The 19,637-nt window shown below is 41.2% G+C and overlaps 1 protein-coding gene across 1 annotated transcript in view; it reads left to right on the top strand.

The window, feature by feature from the left end:
* The window catches only part of PALMD (palmdelphin), a 53,168-nt gene that overhangs the window by 15,906 nt on the left and 17,625 nt on the right, over positions 1–19,637 (top strand). The window contains exons 2-3 of the mRNA XM_033916597.1: positions 2,276–2,356; positions 8,079–8,209. Of these exons, the coding sequence (XP_033772488.1) occupies positions 2,276–2,356; positions 8,079–8,209 (212 nt within the window). The remainder of the gene's footprint in view (positions 1–2,275; positions 2,357–8,078; positions 8,210–19,637) is intronic.

Here is a 19,637-nt window from a genome sequence, read left to right as displayed (position 1 = left end):
AATTTGTGGGAGGATCTGGTGGTATTAGGGTATTGTAATTCCTGGAAATGATCCGTTTTTATATTTTGAAATCTGCCGAGAACCAAAAGGCTTTGGTGAACTATAAATCAATAGATGTAATGTAATTATTATTATTAATAAAACAACTTGTTATACCACCTGTACCAGACACAGGATCTAAGTGGTTTACACACTAAAAACATAAATCAAGAAAAAAGGAAAGAACCATATATCCAGACACATGCATATAAAAAAAAAAGTTAAACAACTTTAACAACTGCATGTTATTCCCAAGTTCCACCCCCACGCCCCACCCCTGTATCCAAGTCACTGATTAACATGCAATAGATGGTCCCTTCTCAGAAGAGCTTACAATCTAACGTTCACATCCTTCCTTCCCTTTATTCTTTCACCTGTACTCCTCTTTTCTCATTTCTCACATTGTCACACAGCTGGCTAAAAATATCTTCCTGTAGGCTGGAAAACGGCAAGAAAAGCTCATGGAGTTTTTATTTGTTTGTTTTTGTGCTGTTGCTTCTCCTCCAGGTTAGAAGTCATTTTATCAAGCTGCATTAAAAGTTGCACTTAGCACACCCTTACATAACTTTTTCCCACATACTAAGGCCATTTTTATCGCAGCCAGAAAGGGCCAAATTCTATAAATGGTTCCTAACTCGACGGTTATCTACAAACAACGGCGCCAGCCGTCTGTCAGTCACGCTTAGGCAGTGTATAAAGAATTGCCGTAATTTTGTGGTATGTTACTACACTTTAAGCCTACTTTTGATAAATATAAAAGCCGTCTTTTCTTGATCATGACGGGAATAGCTATTCAAATGGTCACACATAATTGGAAGAGCCATGACAGAATTAATTACACTTTTGGTGGGCAAATGTGTGTACCACATATAAATATGAGAGAATGAAAGTGGAACGTTTGGGGTCTAGTAATTCATTTAATAAAGTGTGGAGTCCATTGACTGCATTTGTTACATCGCAATAATGGTCATGTATCTCTCCTTTTCTTAGTGTTTCCTTACACATCCAGGGTGGGGGAGTGGGGGGTAGGAAATGTATTTTGAGGATTAAAATTACTTATTTATAATAATATAATCACATAGGGCTCCTTTTATCAAGCCGCGAAAGCGGGGTTAGCGCGCGTGACTTTTAATCATGCACTAACCCCTGCACTGGCCAATATACTACCGCCTGCTCAAGGCAGGCGTTAGCAGCTAGCGTGGCCGGCAGTTTAACACACGCTATTACGCACGTTAAACCACTAGCGTGGCTTGATAAAAGGAGCCCATAATGTATCTTACTGAATTAATAATTTGGGAGGAGGGTGGGAGAAAATGATTGTTTAATATATTACTTGTGTAATTAATAGTGCGTTTTATATAGTATTTATGTTCAATTAATTGTATTGCACTGTCAAAGTTTGAAAATCAATAAAGTTTTAAGAATATTAAAAAAAAAAAAGAAATGCAGCTAATGGCCTCTACCACAAAACTTAGGCATCTGCAATGTAGGCCAGGGTTTTCCTGGCCTACATTGCAGATGCCTAAGTTCTTTTGAGAATCGCATCTAATAGCTCCCAAGATCATCTCTGCCCCTAGCCACATCTACTTTGACCTTAGGCGCCATTAGGTGCCTCCTTAGACGGGATTATTATGTGAAAGTGTTTATTGTTGATATATTTTGGATTTTTCACATATTCTGAGTTTGGATACTATACTTCTCCCTCCGTATTCACAGTTTCAGCATTTGCGGTTTCGATTATTCACGGTTTTTAGCTTGCTGGCTCCTCCCCCCAAATTACATCAGCTTGCATAGAGAAATTGCTGATTCCAAGCGTTTACAGAGAAAATCGCTGATTCCCAGCACTTTCTTCACCGTGTTTTGCCTCTCCTTCAGGAATAGGCCAGGTCTCCCATCATGTTATTCGCAGTTTCACTATATTCACGATGGTTTTTAATAGAAAAACAGTGAATAACATATGAAAAAGTTATTTGCGGTTTTTCTGTATTTGCGGTTCTGTTAATCCCCTATCGCAGCGAATACGGAGGGAGAAGTGTACAGAAAAGTTCTCTGACATCTGCTAGTTGGCCAGCAGAGTTGTAACATATGGACCATGATTTGTACAGTTCATGACCATTTGTTCATATAAAATGAGGGCAGACATATAGCTTTGACATTTGACCTGTACAAAAGATGTTTCAAAACAGCTGTTGATCTTTCAGGCAAATTCTGAAATTAATGTTGCTTTTTTATGCAGGACAAGAGGAAATTGCAAGAGGAAATTGCACAGAAAAAAATTAAAGTTGAGGAAGAAAAACTAAAACTTCATCATTTAAAGGCAAGTTGGGTCCAGTAATCGTTTTTCTGATATTACTTTTTCATGATAAAATCAATATTTTAAAGTGAAGTTATCCCCCTCTTTTATCAAGCTGGCAAGGTAAGTCCTCCAATATGCATAGGTATTCTAGAAGCGTCAAAGCATTTACCACACTAAAAAGCTGTAATGTAGCTTGATAAAGGGTTAGTTAGTAAATTTGCTTCAATTGTGAGCTTCAACAAGCTCATACTTGAAAATAATAAAAATTATTTGGGAGATAGGCACCTATGTTCTTAGGCACGATGCTACAAAAGATAAGTGCATTCTGGGATGCACAGGGGAGGGGCCTGAGATTCTGATTGGCCCTAGTTGTTTAAGGCCTCTCCTATGGAAGGGACCTTAGGCATCTGGGCCAATCAGAAGCTTAAGCCCCTCCCCAGATGCCGGGTGTGCGTTTGGCGGCAGAAGGGAGTATCGGGTGGGGTTTGCTTGACTGGCAGCTTGATTTTTTTTATTTTCTTGTTTTGGGATTTGTTTGTTGTTTTTTTTTTTTTTTTGCATTCTGCGCATGTGCCCATTGCTTTCACCAGCGATGCACACCTGCAAATTTAGCAAACCTTCGCTACTGCCCGCCAACTTCATTTGCATGAATATTTTTTTGGAGAATGATGTTTTTTTTAACAGCTGTGACAGCGGCCCATCAGTTTCTAATGAAAATTTTTGAGAATCTAGCCCTAAGTATATAGCCTTTGATGGAGACTGCCCCAACTTTATTGGCTGGGCTGAGAACTTTTCAGTGGCCCCTCGTAGAATCCTGTACAGCCAATAATACACTTAACACATTAAAAGACCCTTTTACTAAAGGGTATTAAGACCTAATGCATGCGCCGCATGTAAGAAACTGCTTATTGCAAAATGATTTAAAGTGTTTTGAGGTAAGTGCATGTTAACTATTTTTGAAAAGTATTTTTGCAGAGAGGACATATCCTTGGCAGACGGTGCTGCTGCATTCTAGCACATTCTGATTAGCAGATAGCACAGTGTAAGTGCAGGAGCACCCAACACTTCATAAATAAGAGGAGGAAGGTGTGCCTGCCTTAATCCCAGCAGGTAGCACACAAGTACTAATAGCTACTTTAGTGCATCACCTGCATAAAACTGTATTTAAAAAAAAGCTAAAATGTTCTTCAGTAAAATCTAGGCTTAGTGCACAGGAAATCCCACCTTAAAAAGCACTAAGCCCAGATTCTACTACGTTTTAGGGCCTTTAAATTTATTGTGTCAGTCAATCAAAAATTAACTGAAGCAAATAGCAATGGTATAGAATAAATCCAAATTCCTTCTCCAGAATTGCAGACAACTTGACGATCTACTAAAATAGAGCTGGTTTAATAACTGAGCAAATAAGATAGTCACTTAGGGTGAGAAGGAGAAGCTGCCACACAAATTAAGAGCCATCAGTGCATGATTTTTCCAGCAAAAAGAATGGGTAATTTTTAACTTGGCATGCAGATTGACACCCTATGTTAGGTACACATTATAGAATTGCCTTTTGGGGGGGAACTCATCAATGGGAGCTAAGCAATTTAGTGTATGCGAATGATTTGTGTGTGCTAAACTCTAAGATGCCTGTTATATTCTTAAGGGTGTCAGTGGTTAGTGCATGCTAAATCGATTATTACCCCTGTGATGAATTTCCCCTTACCCTCTTTTTACAAAGGCAGTAATCATAGTGGGCCCTGGTAATCGCTCAACCCCCATAGGGATTCAGTGGGCATTGGCATGTTTGCCGTGCGGCAGCCGCTACCTCACCTTTGTAAAAGGGAGGGAGGTTAATGTCTTTTTCCAGCCCTACTAAAGTAATAAACCCAGAATAACACTGTTCCTAATTCAGTACAATGTTTTATTTTCATCCACTTTTCATCTCCCAAGGTAAAAGCAATTTATATATTAAATGTTTCATGCCACTTCTTTTTTTTATTCTTGTTCAGGAAGAAAATTAAACACCTGCATATTAGCCAACCAACTTATGGTCCATTATGTCTACAGTCTTTGCAATTTCGCCATGCTTATGATTATCAGTAAACTGAAATAAGGGTCAATAAACAATAGTTGTCACTCCCTTCCTGAGGCCTAGACAGAATGGGGAAAAGATGACATTACCAGGAAATACAAATGAGTCATAGATCACATTACAATGGTAATGTGGAAAGGAGTAAGGAGAGTTGATGTATTGTGATAAGGAAGTAACAGACAGGGAGCAAATTCTAATAGTGAGCTAAAAATATATCAAGTCTTTGGTAATGCTATTTAAGTCGGTTGCAAATCATTTTGATTATTTTAACCTGAAATAATACACATGATTCAGCACTGTTGCCTATATTACCGGATTGTTTAGAATTTGCCTTTAAGTATCCCGATGTTGAAGTATTAATGAAGTAATCTGGTCCTGAGAAATGTTACACATTGAGGTGTTACCTTATTAATTTCTAAAATGTGTATTTTTGTGTTTGTGTAAAGTTTCACACATGTATGACTGGATAAAAGAAGCAACTTTGTTGAAAATCAGGATCTCTACAGTAATACACTTAGGGCCAGATTCTATAAATGGTTCCCAAATTTGGGCGCCAAAATTCATGAGCGCTGAATGCTATTATACAGGGTTGAGTCACATTATTATGACTACTGCCTACTTCTGATGTCAGAGACACCTAGCCAGTGAATGAATGCACATGTCGCATGCATACCTCTTGGGTATATAAGGTGGGATGTTAGAAAGTTGTCAATATACCAACTGTGGCTGTCAAGGGGAAAAAAGCATGACTTATCAGACATTGAAAAAGGCATGATCATCAGCTACCGGGCCAAGGTTGACAGCATTTCAGAAACGGCAGAGTTTGTGAACTATTCATGGGCTGCTGTTAGTGTACCATGAGAGGACAAATGGAACCTTTTCGATGACCCGACATGGTAACTGTGGGGCAGCATGAGCCATTAATGCAACAGGTGAACGTTAGCTGTGCAGGTTGGTGCAGGCCGATCGGCATTCTACCGTAGAGCAACTCCCCATCCAAACAAACTAGGGGGCTTCCAGTTGTGTATCGAAAATGACTGTACAGTGAGCCGTGTTGCGAATGAGGCTCCAAAGCAGATGACTGGGGACTGCGCCCATGCTCATGAGAGTTCATCACAAAAAACATCTGCAGGAGTACCGACATTGGACTTTCAGTGACTGGCAAAGGGTTGCCTTTGCCAATGAGTCATGTTTTGAGCTCCATCAAACAGATGGACATTGGCGTGATAGGGTTGAAACTGCCGAGAACAAACACCCAGTAACCATTGTTGGACATACATAAGCTGGGTCCCTTCATACCTCTGGAAGTCACTCTCAATTGATATGGGTATCTCTCCATCCTTGTTGATCAAGTACACTCGTACATGTTGACGGACCTTCCTATGGCCTATGGGATCTTTCAACAGGATAATGCGAGTGGTTCACAGAGCATGACCAAGACTTCTAGCTACTTCCCTGGCCTCTGAATTCCCCAGACTTTAACCCAATCGAGTAAATTTGGGACCACTTCAGTCAACATGTTCGACAACTGCATCCAACACCATTCACCCGCCAGCAACTGTCAGATGCACTGCAGTCTGCATGGCTTCAAATACCTCTAGCAACTACTCAGCATATTATTGAGTCACTCCCATGGTGTCTGGCTGCCACCCATGCTGCTAGAGGCGGTTATTCTGGATGTTAGCAGGTGGTCATAATAATGTGACTCAACCATGTATAACCGGTGCTCTTAGTTGGGCACTGTTTGTAGAATAGAGCGAAGCACTGAGATCTTTACCCAGTTGACACAGGAACAAATTTGTCCCTGTCCCCACAGGATCTCAATATCTCCATCCCATCCCCTATCCCTGTCCCATTCCTGCAAACTCTGCCATAATTGCACTAACCTCGAACACTTATGACAGAGCTTGTAGGAATGGGGCAGGGACAGGAACAGAGTTCGCAGGGATGGGACAGGGATAGAGAGATCTCACGGAGACAGGGAAAATTTGTCTCCATGTCATTCTCTATGCCTAGCTTTTAGCATAAGGATTTATGTTAAATGAAACTTGGTGTAAATCTTCGCCTTAAATTAGGTGCAGATCCGAATTCTATAATAATGCACGCATCTTTCATGAACATCCTTGACCTGCCCATGCTCTTCCATAGCCACGTTCCCTTTTCAGTTGCAAAATAAAATATTTACATGCGCCTCTTTATAGAAAAACACTTAGCTAGATATTCACAAAAATCCTGCCAATTAATACCAATAATTGATTGTTGGCACCCAAGTGTTGGTGCTAATTGGATCATTTTTCAATTAAATTGGGCGTGCACCCAAATTTGTGTGTTTGCGATTTTGAGCACCATATATGCACTCAGGGGATACTGCTGTCTTCCAACTACACATGGCCTCCTCCATTTAATAAAACAGAACCCTAAGGAACTCTGCTTATCCACATGTTTCATTATGTAAGAAGCTTCATTAGTAATTCTCTAATCTGCTCATTTTGAGAAATCAGAGAATATGGAAGGTCAAACTCACTGCTGGCTGCTCTCTGAGGAGACTGGCTGTCAAATCAAATACAATCTTGAGGGAGGTCAAATAAGTTTCTTTCTAGAAATAGGAGCTGATGAATTATTCATGAGATTAGGAAGCCATCCTAAGGGATTGCTGAGGGCACATGCTAAATAACTGCATCCAGTGTCAAATTTGGATATGTTCTGGTGCATTGCCTCCACGGCCATGCCTTGTTCTGCATCTGGTGCCACTGTCCTATCAAGCAACCATGTCCCCAATCAGAAGTGTCAATGCTCATAACCAAACTCAGCATAGGGCCTACTTTATGAGAAGAGAGAATGGGGGCATTGTAGGGGCTTAGTGGGCTCTGTGCTGAACTCGGTGTCAGGTCAAAAGCGCACCGGGACAAAGGCGCGCGCAGACAACTGAGCGCAATGCGGAGGCACGTGCCAAAGAAAATGACTGTTTTAAAGGGCTCCGATGGGGGCTGTGAAAGGGAACCCCCCCCCACTTTACTTTATACAGATCGCGCTGCGTTGTGGTGGGTTTGGGGGTCGTAACCCCCCACATTTTACTGAAAACTTTACTTTTTCCCTAAAAAACAGGGAAACAGTTAAGTTTCCAGTATAATGAGGGTGGTTACAACCCCCCAAATCCCTTCACAACGCCGCCGCGATCTGTATTAAGTAAAGTGGGGGGGGGGTTCCCCAACAAAACCCCCCATTGGAGCCCCTAAAAACACTCTTTTTCTTTGGCACGCGCTTCCGTCTTGCGCTCAGTTGTCGGCGCGCGCCTTTGTCTTCGGCGGTTTTGTCTATGAACCGCTGAACTCTGCTATCAGCATTGCTGCTATTGCTCAGGAACCAGATTGCGTAATAGTTAACTGGTAGGTAAGGAGGATGTGAGAACATGATGGCATCTAGTCAAGAAGGGGGAGGATCTCCATTACCTATCCTTTTTCCCATCCAACCCCCTCCCCCATTACTTATTGGTGCCCACCACTGAAATCCAGCTCTGGGTGCAGGATAAAATAGCCATAAGTATAATCAGTTTGAAAACATCAGGGTTTTTGAGCAGAGAACTTTCACAATTAGGCGGTTGTGAAAACCACTGTAAACAAAACAAACCATCTTGATTTCATAGGAAATGTATGTTTGTTTTGAAATCAGAAAAAAACTCTCAGGGAAAAATGGCTGTTGGACGGACTCAGCACTGTTACAACAAAGGAGCAAGAAGAAATGTGGAAGCAAAATCAAGAAGACCAACAACGAACGACATTGTTGGAACAAAGCATTGCCAGGTAGCTTCTCGTCTTGATGTGCATCTAGTGATGTCATTCTAGTAGTTTAAATAGTTATGCTTTAAGGAGATTATGTAAGTGTGTGCATGCTGTCCAGGATTAGCAAACAGGGCATTAGATGTGAAGAATCCAAGTACTGGAAAATGTGCTATCTTTATAAATGAAAAGCACCTCTGAAAAATAATTACTTCTGTAAATGATAAAGTTCACCCAAGAAGCTTTAGCCTGATTATGCCTGTTTAGATTTGCTGTCTTGGCCCCTCCACTGCATCCTAAAATGCATTGGGAGGAGGAAGCCCCATCATTGCGACATGCAGTCCTGTAGTCAGGAGGGAGGGAGTTTCCCTCCTGCTGTTTGCTCTTCCAAAGATGCGGATGGGGGAGGGGTTCTGGGAATGTGGGAAGGGGGCCCAGGAATGTTGGGGGGATGGGGGGACGGAGATGTTGGGAGAGGTACTTGGGATTTCAGGGAGATGGGGGGATGTCAGGATGTGAGGGCAGATGTGGGGGATATCAGGGAGATGTCGAGATATGTGGGGGATGTCAGGAGGAGGGGTGTAGGGTTCAATGGCTCAGCTGATCCTGGCAGGGGGAATCCCCATCAGCTGAGCCACCAGGAATCCCCTGAAACCAGCTCAGCTCATGGGGATTCCTTCTGCCGTGATCAGACAAAGTAGCTGGTGGGTATGTCTACAAAACTTGCTTTTGTAAATTTTTCATGTGGACGTTTTTATTTTTGAAAATGGGCAAAAAAGGTAGACTTCCTAAGGACCCAAACTTATACCTTGCTCATTTTCAAAAATAAAAGATAGACGTTTGTCAGCTTTGAAAATGGACATTTTTCCTGCTGGGTTTGTTGGCGTTTTTCACAAAACGTCCAGCTTCAGACTTAAGCACATTTTTGATTATGTCCCTCCACGTGTATAACCCACAATGGAGACTACATTGTTTAACTTGCTTTTTTTTTTTTTTTTTACCAGACTTTTCAAATCACCCTCATATTTTAAACTAAATAACTTTACAGGAGCATCAATCATATTACAACAGATTTTAATTCAGTGAATTCTCTAGTAGTTAAGTGGTTTTCAGTGCAGTCCTATGGACACACCCTATCAGTCAGATTTCTTGGCTAGCCACCATATACAAATCTCACCATAAATCTCTTGTGTATTCATTGTGGATATCTTTGAAACCTGATTGTCTGGGCATGCCCAAAATCTGTGTTAGATATTTTTTTTAAAAGCAGTGCCCTTCCTGCATATGCTTGTATGTATTAATTGCTAGCAAATTTTGAAAACTGCTTACCGCAAACAATATTTCTAAAGCATTTAAATGTTTTCACTGCTATATCAGTGTTTTTAAGTCTTCAATATACTCCCCCTCTATTCCCTTCAACTTTTGGGAGTACTCATACTCAGAACGGGGCTACAAATTATCTCAAATGACAGTAGGACTTAATTGGCATATGAACAGTGTTGGAAAATAATATATTACTAAGTAATATTTTATGATTTATTATAATTTAATATAAGGAGATAACAATGCAGTGAATAATAGACAATAAATCTATATCTGAGAAGAAAGAATGAAGGGAAATAAACTGAAGGAAAGGGTAAGAAAATTAATAGTAACAGTAATATATGGCAACGTATCAGCAGGGATACCTTCTGGCAGTGTGGACAGACTGAACGGACCAGCTGGCCTTTTTCTGTTGTCTTCTATGACACTATAGGGCTCGTTTTCAAGAAAAGAAAAATGTACAAAAGACATCATAAAGTGGCACTGGAATATTTGGATCGCCAAAACATACAAATCACCATTTTTTTTTTTAAACCTACTTTCTAGATGGGTTTTTTAATGCCATTTCTCAGTAGTGCATCAAAATTTCATGGGTGCATGTTGGAGGTGTGCTTTGGATGGGATTAGGGCGGGATTAGGACTTGAAGATTTTGAAGCGATAATCAAACATTTTAGAAAACATGCAGGGCTCCATTTAGACCAGTGGTTCACCTGTCCTGGGGAACCCTCAGCCATTCAGGTTTTCAAGTTATCCCTAATGAATATGTATGCAGTACAATATCAATAAGAAGTCTTTTGGGCAATTTCTAATAAATTTATTGTCAATCAATTTTTTTAACTTTTTAAATTACATACATTTATAAATGTTTATGTTTATTAAGAACTTTATATACCACATAACAGCCTAAAAGGATCTAAGCGGTTTACAATGCACAATTCGTATTCATCAAGAAAAGAACCCATTAAAAATAGAAAAGGAAAGATTAAGAACAAAAGTCAAATTGGTTTTTTTTTCCCATAAAATATCATAGCAAATATCTCAACAGTAACAATTCTAATAGTAAAACAATAAAACTCATTTATATAACCACACCATGCAACGTGCACATAAATAAAAGTGGGTAATGAATCTGTATGAGAGAAATTTGCATTCCTACTACCTACTTTATAGGCAAATCTCACTCATGCATATTCATTAGGGATATCATGAAAACCCAGTTGGCTGGGAGTCCACCAGGATAGGTTTAGGAACCACTAATTTAGACATTTGGAGCTAGACCTGTTTTTAATACGTTTTTATTCGTATTGGAGGCATGAAGGCATGGTCCCCCCATATTATCCCAGTGGTCACTGACTCCCCTCCCATCCCCAAAGATGTGAAAGAAACAGTACATGCCTCTCTCTATGACAGCTGAAGATATTGTGGCCAGTCCTAGTAGAGCAGCAAGCAGGTTCTAGTAGCCTGGTGGCCAGTGCAGTGGACCACAGAGAAGGGGTCCTAGACCCATATCCCACCCTAACTAGTACACTCGTGGTGTAAAATATGTGCCCACCAAAACTCTTTTGTACTGACATATAGGTGACACCTGCAGGCATAAGGGCTTTTGGGGTGGTAGACAGGTAGGTCCAAAAGGTTTTGGTTGGGTCTTGGAGGGCTCCCCATACAATGTAAGTGGATTATGGTGAGATGTGTACCTGGGGCCTTTAATGTGAAGTTCACTGCTATGTTCTCTAGAGTGCCCCACTGCTCAGCTAGTATGTCTGCGTGGCCAGTTTGCTAAAAATGCTGGCCCCTCTTACCTCCCAATGGCTTATTTTGTGCGTTTTGCATTTGGATGTTTTGTTTTTCAAAAGTGGTAAAAAAAAAAACAACAAAAAACTAAATAAGATAAAGATGGACACACTAAGGGTGAAATGTCTAAAAATGGTCATTTTCAAACAAACAAGACCGACGTTTTGCAGTTTTGAAAATGTTATATACCTAAATGAGGCTGAAAATTAGCCACAAATTTAGGAGACTGACTTAGGAGCTCAGCATTTTCTGAATACAGTAAAACCTTGGATTGCGAGTTACTTGGTGTGCGAGTGATTTGCAAGACGAGCAAAATGTTGTATTAAATTTTAACTTGATGTACGAGTGAGGTCTTGCAATACAAATACGTATATACGCGCATGACAACTGAGCCAATGGTTCTTCTCTCTGATGCTTCGGGAGTGTAGTGACTGTTGTAAATGAGCAAGGTCTTGCAATACAAGAACGTACAGTATTTTGTATTAAAGTTTTTGGGTTGTGGAACGAATCGTCTGAGTTTCCATTATTTCTTACGGGGAAATTCGCTTTGATAGACGAATGTTTTGGATCACAAGCATGCTTCTGGAACGAATTATGCTCGCAAACCAAGGTTTTACTGCATTAGGCCCCATATTTTTATGAGGTTAAAATCTTTTGCTACAGTAATTCGCATGGGGAAATAAAGAGTTTAATCTGTTTTCTTATTCCCTTTCATCTGTCTCCTGCTGTGGGTGTGGCATACCTGATATCTGGTAGTGGTGTGCCTTTGAGGCATAATTACTATAATTATGGTAAAATGCAGAGTTAATTATTATTTTGTTTTCCATAATTACAGATACACCCTTCTTAGCAAATATTAGTATTGCTGCTCCCCTAAGACTGAAATTCAGAGGTGCATAAAATGTACATTTTTTTGAGTTGTCTGCATGACTTAGATTGTTGTACTAGGTGAAATGAACTTATTCTGGCAAGTATTGTTATGCCAGTATGAAGTAATCCCTGCTCTTGGATACAATTTAATAGATCTTCAGATTGTATTACACAGAGTGCCTGTGGTCTTATTGTGGCCCACTTCCTGCCAGGTTACTTGGAAGCCACTGCAGTAAAAATGGCCGAATGCCAGATGCACTAAAGCATTCCACATTAGCCATCTGCACGCATGAAGTTCATAGTATTTATTTATTTTGAGGGGCAGGTGGTGTGGAAAACAATTTTCATCTAGCATGCACTAACTAAATAATCTTGACTTAACAAGGGGAGCCCTTAGCACCTCCTATATAGGAGGCAGTAAGGGGGAAATTCTGTAAATGGTGTCTAAAAAGAACAGCACCTATAAAATAGGTGCCTATCTCTTGTCAATCATACTTAGACGCCTATTACAGAATTACGCCTAACTTAGAACCTAGGTGCCTATAAAGTAGGCCAGGGTTTTAATTCTTTATTTATAAATTTTAATAATTTTGACAATCTTGGCAGTCAAAAAGGAAAAAACTTCTCGTTGACAAACATTTATCGATGATATGGTATATAACATAATTTCACAAATGAAAAGAAGAAGGAGGAGAAAATTTTTAAACAATAAGGTAGTCCACAATATATGGAAATGGAGCTGATATTTGCTGAAATTTAAATCTACAAAACATAACAAGGAAAATGAAAGATGAGGGTAGGTGGCTCTCGAATTTTCCTAATTGAACTAAATAACTTCAACAAAAACTCATGTTATTGTAATAGGTTGCCCTTTAGCAGAAATAAATTTTGATAGGTGCTGTGGTTCGTAGAAAACATATCTGCTTTCCTTAAAAGTCAAAACACATTTACCAGGATATCTCAGAACAAATGTTGCACCCAACTGGAGTACTTGAGGTCTCAAAATGAGAAACTGTTTCCTTCTCTTCTGGGTTGGATGAGATACATCTGGATACATTCTTATTACATTAGACAAAACGGGAACATCTTTATACAGTGGTACCTTGAATTACGAGCATAATCCGTTCCAGGAGTATGCTCATAATCCAAAATGCTCGTTTATCAAAGCGAGTTTCCCCATAGGAAATAATGGAAACTCGCTTTGATGCATTCCCCCCCCCCCCCCGAGAACTGGCATTGCTCCCCTCGAAGGCCCCCCTGCGATCCAGCACCCCCCCCTGCGATTCAGTACCCACCCCCCTGATGCGATCTGGCACCCCCCTGCCACGAACCGGCCCCCCCTCCCCGACGCGATTGGGCACCCCCCCCCCCCCGACACGATCCGGCACCCCCCCGCCATGATCCGGCACCCCCCAACACGATTGGGCACCCCCCCCCCGCCACTTCTTACCCTCATCTGGGCACCCCGAAAATCGGCCTCCTCGTCTGCTGGGCCTTGAGCATCTGAGCATACTCAAGGCCTGCGAGTTCATGTTCTGAAGGGGAAGGAATATGTTTTTATATAATATATCAATGATTGTTTCTAAGTGATGTAGTTAATGTTAATCTGAATGAATATATTTAACACTTAATGTAATTTTGAAAATGAATAAAGAATATTTAAAAAAAAAAAAAAAAAATTTTAAGCCCACCTTGAAAAAAAAAAAAAGAAAATAGAATGAAGAAACATAACCTTAATTATACCGCAATAAAATTAGTCAATGGACTCCATATATCATTAAAGGACTTACTTCCCCGACGTTCCGCCATCATCCTTTCATACTTATAAGTAGTACACACAGTTACCCACCAAAAAGTAAAATTAATCCTATTATGGTTTATCCAATTATTAGTAATCAGTTGAACCCCTATTCCTGTCAAGATCAATGAAAGGCGACTTTTATATTTATCTAATGTAGGTTTAACATAAAGTAGCATACTACATATTACTGCCTCATATGTCAAGGGGATAGATGATTCAAGAATGAGATTAATTTGTCCCCAAATTGATTTCCAGAAACCAAGTATCAATGGGCAAAAATATAACAGATATCCAAAGTCCCTATATTAATATGACAATGCCAGTATCTATTAGATTTAGAATTGTCTATTTTTTGTAATCTAACTGGGGTCTACAAAATCCTATGTAATAAAAATAACCATGTTTGTCTCATAGATGCTGACACTGTACATTTCAACCTCCAAGTCCAAATTCATGGCCAACGAGATACAGAAATACAGTATACTGTTTAATCTCGATGCTCCAAATATCTCTAAGACTATTTTTTTGTTTTTTTTATTTAAAAATTCAGAAATCAATTTATACCACTGGGCGGCCTGATGCCCTACTAGATCTGTCTGGTATTGAAGCCAATTTGCTAATTAAGTTAGGTGCTTATTTATATAGGTGCCTCTTATGGAATTTCACCCTAAGTGCTCCCGCATTACTATTTTTTAATGACCACATGCAAATGCTAACATAAGTGCCCAACCAAAAAAAATATAATAGAAAAGGCCGATTTTACAGCAGTGGTATAGCCACAGGCAGGTCTGGGTTGATCTAGGCCCACCCGCTTTGGGTTCAGGGCCACCCAGTTGCTGAAGACCTACAGCATGATGTGGCTGGTAGACCAAGCCGCACCAGCTGTAAACTCCTGGTATCTCTCCCCTTGTGTAGCTTTAAAATGCCACTTTGCTGGCAACGAGCAGTGACCGATGGAAGCTGCTCAGCGTTAGCCCACAGCCATCCCTCTGACATATACAGAAAGTTGCCTCAGAGGGAGGACTGTGAGCTGGCGCTGAGTAGCTTGCATCAGCCACAGTTCACTGCCAATGAAGTAACATTTAAAAGATGCACAGATGTGGAGGGGTGGGAGTTGACAGCCTGGATTGCCCGCAAGAGGACGTGGGAATTGGAAGCCAGATCACCTGGGGGAGATGTTGAGAGCTCGGATGGCCTGCGGGGTGGGACAGGAGGGAGAGATGCCAGGCAGGAGAACTATGGGTGGGATTCCTGTACTCATCCACCTAGGGCCAGGGCCCTCCCAAAATCGGGCGTCTGCCTATGCCCCTGTTTTACAGCCATGCTAGAAGTGGGCTTAGCGCTCGGGAAAGACCTGCATAAGGATGTGCTAAGCCCATGTCTTAGTGCAGCTTAGTAAAAAGGCCTTAATGATCTAGGTGCCATTTTCCCAACATGGATCCTGCTTGCACCGGCAGCATGCTTTAACCAGCCTTGCACTTTTGCGCTTCCTTTCGCCTTTATGTGTTAAAGAATTTGTTCCTTCCCAGATACTGGAGAATACTGATTTTCTACAACAAAGAAACACTTTTTTCTCTTCCCATGTATAGATCAGGGCATGGACAACAAGGGTTTCAGTAATATTGAACATAATGTTTCTCCTGGGTAATTTAGTGCATTTAGTTTTATTTACAGAAGTTTCTTTCTTCTTCAAAGCAAACTTTATATAGCGTAACTGTGTAAAACATACACTGTGGTACCTGCTGGAGTCTTCATACATTTTAAAGTGTGTGGTGGTGGCAGCAGTTAAATAAATTGACAGAACTTTAGGAATTAATTGGAAAAGAATGGAGAATAAAGCATAAAATATCATAATTGCATTGCATTGATCTATGGTACAGCCATACCCTCAGTGCATTTCTGGGTTTCATCTTTTGCTAATTTTGTTTTTCTGGGAACAGTCAAAATCATTCGAAACCTGTTGAAAAGCCATTTATAAGTGTCTAGATCAGTGTTTCCTAGATTGGTTTTCAAAGCTCACACCCCAACCTGCCAGCTTGGATTTCAGGGATCCACAATGAATATGCATGAGGTGTATTAGCATACTCATATCAGACCTTGAGCCATCCTGTCTGTACTACCCTGACATGAGTTTTATTATCAAGAAACTCTAAGAAGCGCCTGCCTAACCTAAAGCTTTTAACCAAGAAAGTTATTTGCAAGGTAATATATAAGAGAGAGTAAGGCATGGCCAGATTGAGACAAATTAAAACAACCAAAGGCACTGTCTTCACTTCTGCATGTCTGCACTCAACACCCACACCTTCTGGGAAAACAAAGGAAGAGTCTTAGCAGATGAGAAGAGATTGTGCAATTCTAAACAAGGCAGGAATAATAAACCTCTATCTAGTAAGGACGGAATGAAAATGCTCACTTGGTTGAGAAAAAAAAATAAAAATCAATAACTGTTCATCAGTTGTCCCCTGGCATATAAGAGCCAGTTCTGTGGCTGCTTGAGTACTCCCAGTATTGAACAAACTCCTTGACTGTATCCAGGAAGAGGCAATTAGCAGCTCAAATCATTTTGAGAAGTTGGTTCCTCTGTCTTGGTGCATCAAAGCAGCACATTCAGAAGATACACTGCTCTCTCCGAATCCGCGAGGGTTAGGGGCAGAGCCAGCCCGCGAATACGGAAAATCGTGGATAACTTTTAGGGCTGACTCTGACCCAGCCCCGCCGCCTCCCTCCAGCGTCCCAGACCTTACCTGGTGGTCTAGCGGTGACGTGGGGTAGAAGCGATCTTCCTATGCTCCTGCCCCATGCAGAGCCATCATCAAAAATGGCTCCTGTGAGTTCCTGTTGTAGTCTCGTGAGACCACAGGAACTCACGGCAGCCATTTTTGATGATGACTCTGAACGGGGCAGGAGTGTAGGAAGATCGCTCACCGTTAGACCCACCAGGTAAGGTCTGGGAGGTCCAGGATGCAGTGATTCAGCGTTTTAAAACTAGGGGCAAAAAATCATGAATAACCAAATTGGCGGGTACTAAACCTGCTGATTCAGAGGGAGAAGTGTACTATAAATCACCATGTGTCCTTAAAGCATCAAGATTCCAGACTTCATGTGGTAAAGGGGATGGACAATTTAATTATAACAATTAAAAATGTATGAGATGTTTCAATAGGTTTACCATTCAATTAACACCAACACAGAGGTTAAACATTTAAATATTTGTATTTATTTGTTGCATCAAAAAAATAAAACCAATAACAATTGAGGGTGAAAGAAAACTAAATACTGTAAGTATGTTCAATAATTGTTATCAGATGTTGTTTAAACAAGGTAAATTAAACTTAAATATAAATAAATAGCAAAGCTAATTTACTATTCACATGTGATCATGTTTACATTGAAAACACCATTTTTGTTAGTGATAATATTTTAACCTCAAACAAACATGTCATTCCTGTCAACTTAATACCGGACGGCATTCACCCAAGGGTACTCAAGGAACTAGGGAACGAAATAGCTGAGCCACTTCGACAATTATGCAACCTATCCTTAAAAACTGGAGAGATTCCGGAGGACTGGAAAATAGCAAATGTCACGCCCATCTTCAAGAAAGGCTCAATGGGAGACCCAGGAAACTACAGGCCGGTGAGCTTGACCTCGGTCCCGGGAAAGATGATGGAAGCGCTGATTAAAGACAGCATCTGGGAACACATCGAAAACAATGGGCAGCTAAAGTCGAGCCAGCATGGCTTCTACAAGGGCAAGTCATGCCTCACGAACTTATTATACTTCTTTGAGGGGGTAAACAGCCAGGTGGATAAAGGGGAATCCATAGACATCATTTACCTTGACTTCCAAAAAGCCTTCGACAAGGTACCACACGAAAGACTGCTAAGGAAGCTATGGAACCACGGGGTGCAAGGGGTGGTCCATCGATGGATGAAAAACTGGCTGGCGGATAGGAAACAGAGGGTTGGAGTAAAGGGCCATTACTCAGATTGGCAATGGGTCACGAGCGGAGTTCCACAGGGGTCGGTGCTGGGACCGCTCCTGTTTAATATATTTATTAACGACCTGGAGGCGGGAACAAAATGTGAGGTTATTAAATTTGCGGATGACACTAAACTATACAGCAGGGTCAAAAACATGGAGGACTGCGAAGACCTCCAAAAAGATCTAACAACGCTGGAAGAGTGGGCCAAAAAGTGGCAAATGAGCTTCAACATAGGGAAATGCAAGGTCATGCATGTTGGGAAAAAGAACCCGATGTTCACTTACAAGATGGGGGGATCACCGCTAGGGGTGAGCAACCTTGAAAGAGACCTAGGAGTGATGGTAGACACAACATTGAAGGCAGTGCGCCACAGCCTCAAGGAAAGCAAACAAAATGTTGGGTATCATTAAGAAAGGTATCACGACCAGGACGAAGGAAGTCATCCTGCCACTGTATCGAGCAATGGTGCGCCCGCACCTGGAGTACTGGTCGCCGTACCTCAAGAAGGACATGGCGGTACTTGAGAGAGTCCAGAGAAGAGCAACTAAGCTAATAAAGGGTATGGGGGACCTCTCATATACTGACAGACTGAAAAAGGTAGGGCTTTTCTCCCTGGAAAAGCAACGACTTAGAAGAGACATGATAGAAACCTTCAAGATCATGAAGGGCATAGAAAAAGTGGACAGGGACAGATTTTTCAAATTATGGGGAACCACAAGTACAAGGGGGCACTCAGAGAAATTGAAAGGGAAAAGGTTTAGAACAAATGCCAGGAAGTTCTTTTTCACCCAGAGGGTGTTGGATACATGGAACGCGCTACCGGAGGATGTGATAAGCAGAAGCACGTTACAGGGCTTCAAAGAAGGTCTGGACAGGTACCTGGAGGACAAAGGGATTGAGGGGTACAGATAGGAGTAGAGGAAAGGTTATAGGGATAGGATTAGAGGCAATTTATAAAATTAGTCAGAGACCACTGGAGCGCTGGGCGAGATGGACCTCTGGTCTGCCTCAGCGGAGGCAACTTCTTATGTTCTTAACTTTGTTCCAGGATATCCAGAACTACAGGTAAGTGTTTGACTAGGTGACTCTTTTAATACCAGAGAGTATTGCTCAGTCCCACAGTTCAATAAAATGCAAAAGGCCATATTCTATAAATGGTGTCCCTATTGTTGGCAGCAGTAGGTGTCCTATCGCTGTCTAACGAACCAATTGGGATGCACCTTTTAAAAAAAAAAAAAACCAACAACCTGAGGCAGTACGCCTACACTGTAGGCGTCTGTTATGGTTGAGAGAGATGCTTAAGCTCACCCAAGGCTGGGTGTAGGTGTGGTTTCGCCCAGAAGTGGCTTTAGGCAAGCTTAAGCGGCCTTAGACATCTCCCTAGGGCCGCGATAGGCACCTGAAATGTAGGCTTACATTTCAAATATAGAGAGAACAAGTGGGGAGTGGGATAGAACACATCAACCTTAGGACAAGCAAATTTTATTTTTATAAATTCAAAACAAATACAAGAGCAATAAAAGCACATGTATAAAAAGTCCTATGGACATAATGTCCTTATGTTGAAAGGATCCTGCCACAATAGACACCTGAAATGTAGGCCAGCCGACAGATCCCTTGACAGGACGGATGCCCACTCCTTCCTGCCACCAGCACCCCCCGAACTCCCCCCACAATCCGG

Source organism: Geotrypetes seraphini, chromosome 12 (genome assembly GCF_902459505.1).
Source record: "Geotrypetes seraphini chromosome 12, aGeoSer1.1, whole genome shotgun sequence".
In the NCBI taxonomy this organism is placed as follows: domain Eukaryota; kingdom Metazoa; phylum Chordata; class Amphibia; order Gymnophiona; family Dermophiidae; genus Geotrypetes; species Geotrypetes seraphini.
This window is presented reverse-complemented; position numbering and strand designations above follow the sequence as displayed.